Source organism: Poecilia formosa, unplaced genomic scaffold (assembly GCF_000485575.1).
Source record: "Poecilia formosa unplaced genomic scaffold, Poecilia_formosa-5.1.2 Scaffold78, whole genome shotgun sequence".
Classification (NCBI taxonomy): domain Eukaryota; kingdom Metazoa; phylum Chordata; class Actinopteri; order Cyprinodontiformes; family Poeciliidae; genus Poecilia; species Poecilia formosa.
This window is the reverse complement of record NW_006800017.1, coordinates 2,390,313-2,394,937: the sequence shown is the minus strand read 5'-3', so window position 1 is coordinate 2,394,937 and position 4,625 is coordinate 2,390,313. Positions and strand designations below refer to the sequence as shown.

Genomic DNA, 4,625 nt, shown 5'->3' with positions numbered 1-4,625 from the left:
ACCTGCTCTCAACTTCTCATTCTCTCCCTTGCGTGCAACTTTTAGCGCTATGGTTCTGTGTTTTATTAACACATGCAAACATAGCTTTGGGTATGCACATCCCACAAAGCTAATATTTCCACCCTATACATGGTTCAGTTTTAGATTATTAATTTGGATCAATCTCAGGTTATCAAAAGAAATAGTCTACAAGTCTTGTCTCATGTCATCACCTCAGAACTTGGGTTGTATTTGTTCTGTGCAGCTTTTGATGTCTTAATTCTAGGTGATTAAAATCTACATAAGATATAAACTTAATGTTCTTGTCTTGTAAAGAGTCCTTTCTTTAAAAGACACGCTCGGTCAGGACAAAGGAAAGCTGGAAAAAATGAAAGCAAGTCCAAACTAGGTTTTCTGCAGAACAAATAACTCTTTGTTGATAATGCTTTATATATATATAAGTGTGGGGCACTGATCCACTAGGATCCACTCCAAGGGCATTGGAGTGGATCCTTGGATGTTTGAAAACCCACCCCATAAAACTGTCTTTTTATTTCTGTGGTATCTGTCCTTCTTTCTTTTAATAAAATGTTTTTTTTGTTTTTGAGGGTAAACATTGAAAACATGCATTGAGCTTTAAATGTTAATTAAAACCCCATTCCCTCTCTAAGTCACATAGGCAGTGTTTGTGAAAACATGTCGAGTTGGATCGTTGGACATTAATATTGTCAGATGAAAAACATAAAATCATTGGTCATGTTGACAGACGTGGTTCTCCTCTAACCACCAATCTGGTGAAAATATTGGATCCAATCAAATGGGAATCAAATTGGATCTGATTCATTTAGGATTAAAATCTGTTTCCATGGTCCAGCCTTCCTCAACAGGTCTCTGAATTTCTATCGGCTGAACGACTTCAGATAGCTGGAAACTTGCAAGCTGCATCCAAACTGAGCAAATTGTGGTGCAGAAAGGGGAATGGAGGAGAATCTAGAACTAGTGTTGCACGCACAAGAGGTCTTTGCAGCAGTTTCTGGGGCCACTAAGGGAAAAGCAAGAGTGGCTCTTGAGTTCCTTTGAGCTAAAAAAAACAGTATTATGTGTTTTATTCCTAACAACACAAGCCCACGACTTCATAACCGGACTCATCCCTGGTCTCAAAACAAAGTCTGAAGAACTACACAATATTCAGGTTTAGATAACTCTTTATTGTTTCAGTAAAAGTATTATTCTTATGTGGATGTTGTTGCATTCCATGTGTGAGGCACTTATTTCCAAAATGTATCGCTACAGGTATTAATTCCCTACACCTCCATCTTATCAGTTGTCCCAATAGAAAGATTATAAAGTTTCCTCTGACCCCTGGGAGGATGAGGCTGAAGCTCCAAAGGATGAAGATTCTTAAGAAGGTGCTCATTTTTACTGACCCTGAAGCCCTTCTTCATACAATTGTAAGACATACTTAGAGATGTGATACTTAAGATATAAGTGAGAACAAAGTATTTTATGAACAATTTCAAGGATGGAGATGTAGGGTTTGATCAGATTTGTTTGGGTGTGTCCATCATTCAGTGTGAAAAAAATTCAATTCCATTCATATTATTTTTTCCAACTTTTAGCACCAACAACAAACAGCTAAAAATAAAGACATCATGTACAGTTAAAACTGTCTACTATTAACACAGTTCAAAATTAATTAAATTTTTGTTAAAAACAAAAATTGTGAATTTTATTGGTTTTCAGACATTGAGACTAGCCCATAACCAGACTCATCCCTCATCTGAAGGGATGAGTCTAAGACATGCATAAAACCTGAATTACACGAGTCAAACCTTGAGTAAATTATTCTACATTGATTGAAGAAAATCTTAGTAATCATTTGTGAAACATTTAAAACATTTTATTGTACAGTAAAAGGTTTCTGTCTTCTTATCTAAAGCATCACCTGTGACATGTTTCTGTCTCCAGTCTAACAATCAGAAGTCATTTGCTACAAAAAATCAAAACTTTTAAAGTAAAAAAAAGAAACTTTTTATAATTACTATAATGATTTCTACATAAGCATTCATTTAAAAGAAAATGATTAACGAACATGCAGAAAGTTGTAATAGTAATACATTTGTTTTAAATGAATAATCTTGGAGCAAAGTTGTTTCAGTATTCCTTATGATGATCCTTGTTATGACATCAGATGAGCTGTTAATTTGAAAGACAGGGAGATGTTTTATTCAAATCATATACACCATTGATCAATACCAATACATACTGTATGTTTACAGAGAAGGTTGAAAATAAAATTCAATACTTTACCCTTTGCATGAGCTTTCCTAATTTGAGCTGTTCTTAAGGTTCTTGTAGATTTTCTTTACCTCTGCTAACTCTGCTGAAACATCTAAGAAAGCAGTTTTTGATGAGATGTAGCATCAAATATTTATAGAATGCCTTTCAGGCCACATTTTAAACACAAATAAGTCTTGATTTACCTGGAATTGCTTGACCGTCTGTCCTGAGTGAGAGGTCAATGGAGTTGTTCAATGTGTCCTTCATTGTTTTCAAAATTTCCACCTAATTTAGAAGTAAAATCTTTATTTTTAGGTAGAAGTCTAAAGCTGGATTCAAGACTAATTTACAACACCCTGTTCAATTACTCATAAATGTATGAAACAAATTTTAATAAACTATTTTCTGCAATAACACAATTTAACAGAGTGCCAAACTTATAAATGTATCTGGTCAAAAAACAGAACCTGGAGCTTTCAGTCAGACATGCTGTCTAGGATCTCTTAATTCAAAATTATAACTTAAAATATATGGCCAGAAAAAAAAACACATAAGGGTGTTCGACAAGAACTGTGAAAATTAGTTATGAAAATTGAGCTTTTCAAGCAGCAAACACTCAAGCTTTATCTGAAGTACAATAACGGTTGTCAATAGAAACAAAGCACCTCTTGCCCACTGTTAGGTAAGGCGCAGGATTTCTAAAGCTGTGGGCCTGCTTATTCTACTGAAAACCCTGAGTAGCTTATAAAAGTCATTGCACCATGTATTCTGAAATATTATTACTCTTTTCAAGACTTTTGAAAAATATTGGATGTGAGTAATTGTGGTGGACTTTGTTTCTGATATAACTGTTGTAGTTCAGCTTTTTCTCTGTATGAGCAGCATAGATGCTGTTTCAATATCAAAATAAGGACAAACCCTTAAGCTCAGCAGGTGGTTCAGCATGGCGTTTTTAGCCTTGGCAAACATGGTGCCCTTTGATCTATGAACATGTCTTGATAGAGTTTTTCTAATTTTTTCCATCATATTAGGACCCGAGTATCCTGCTGCAGCTGCAACACAAAGATAAATAACAAATGATAAGAATGATTATAAATATGTTTTACTGTAAAATAAATTTTATGTGATGATAGAAATTCTCACTCTTGTAGCATTCTTGCATAGACTTCTCAATTGTCTTTGTCAGGCTGTTGTACATTATTTTCTTTTGGTCTCTGATGCGTTTGTTGAGCTTCTTCTTAATTCTTTCCTCCTTTGAGAAATATAACAAAATAATTTCATCACAATGTCATCTTTTGTTTTCTGCAGTGCAAAGCAACTAAAGAAACTGAATTGCTTTTATTAAAATCTATCATAAATGGTTGCATTTAATTTTTAATGAACAAAATTCATATTTTCTCATCATTTACCTCTGTCTGCAGAAAGATCAGCTGCAGTTTCACATCTTTGTACTTTTCCATCAGATTTTCAGTGTCAAGTGAAAACTTGTCAATGACACCATTGAATGGACCACAATTTCGTTCATTTCTGAAATATTTTGATATGTTGAAGTCATTCACAAATGGTACTTTACCATTACTTTTTTAATGAATCAAACTATTTGAGTAGTGGATTTACAAATTTTATACTTTCATCAGAGTTGAACAATACTTTTCATGCATATTAAGTTCTTACAGGAAGGTCTTCCTGAATTCCTCATCAATGCTGTCAGTCAGGAACGAAGAGAGTTTCATGTTGAGGTTAATTTGTTTTCCCTTTTTGGGTTTGTAGACTCCACCATTTTTGACAACACTCTTCAATGTTCCATGATAACCCTCCTTGTTTCCCTTAAAAATAAGGCAACATTTTAAACACATGCAAATTTAAATTAACTTCATGGTTACTGCCATGTAACATACCCGAGGAAATAGGAAGTTATGCAGCTTTTTTTCACATGAGCTTATAGATTTTTCAACCCCTTCACGCAGGCATGTCTCAAAAACCTGGTAAGCTTTTTCCATTGCTTTTTGGACTGGATCAAGTTGAAGGGCTATGTCTCTCTCAAGCTTTTCACACAGTTCTTTGTTTCTTCCAGGCTGAAAAGAAGCAACTCGTTGTTAGTACATACTATAAAAACTGATAACTGTTAATAATTCACCTAATTTCTGAAACATGCATAAATAATAATAATAATAAATAATAATAAGTATTTGTTGTTATAATTATACAATGATATAATTATAGTACTCTGACTTCTTCCCACAGTCCAAAAACATGACTGTTAGTTTAATTGGCCTCTCCAAATTCTCCCTAGGTGTGTGTGTGTGTGTGTGCGTGTGTGTGTGTGTGTGTGTGTGGGTGTGTGTGCGTGTGTGTGTGTGTGTGTG

At 34.4% G+C, this 4,625-nt stretch overlaps 1 protein-coding gene across 1 annotated transcript in view; it reads right to left on the bottom strand.

Moving 5' to 3' along the window:
- Window positions 1-2,106: 2,106 nt before the first annotated feature.
- Window positions 2,107-4,625, bottom strand: part of LOC103141011 (nuclear GTPase SLIP-GC-like) — a 9,472-nt gene continuing 6,953 nt past the window's right edge. Inside the window, exons 9-16 of the mRNA XM_016673496.1 lie at window positions 4,158-4,334; window positions 3,934-4,085; window positions 3,669-3,786; window positions 3,403-3,511; window positions 3,178-3,311; window positions 2,463-2,544; window positions 2,290-2,371; window positions 2,107-2,175 (exon numbers count right to left, since the gene is read on the bottom strand). Coding sequence (XP_016528982.1) covers window positions 2,307-2,371; window positions 2,463-2,544; window positions 3,178-3,311; window positions 3,403-3,511; window positions 3,669-3,786; window positions 3,934-4,085; window positions 4,158-4,334 — 837 coding nt within the window. The 3' untranslated portion in view covers window positions 2,107-2,175; window positions 2,290-2,306. The remainder of the gene's footprint in view (window positions 2,176-2,289; window positions 2,372-2,462; window positions 2,545-3,177; window positions 3,312-3,402; window positions 3,512-3,668; window positions 3,787-3,933; window positions 4,086-4,157; window positions 4,335-4,625) is intronic.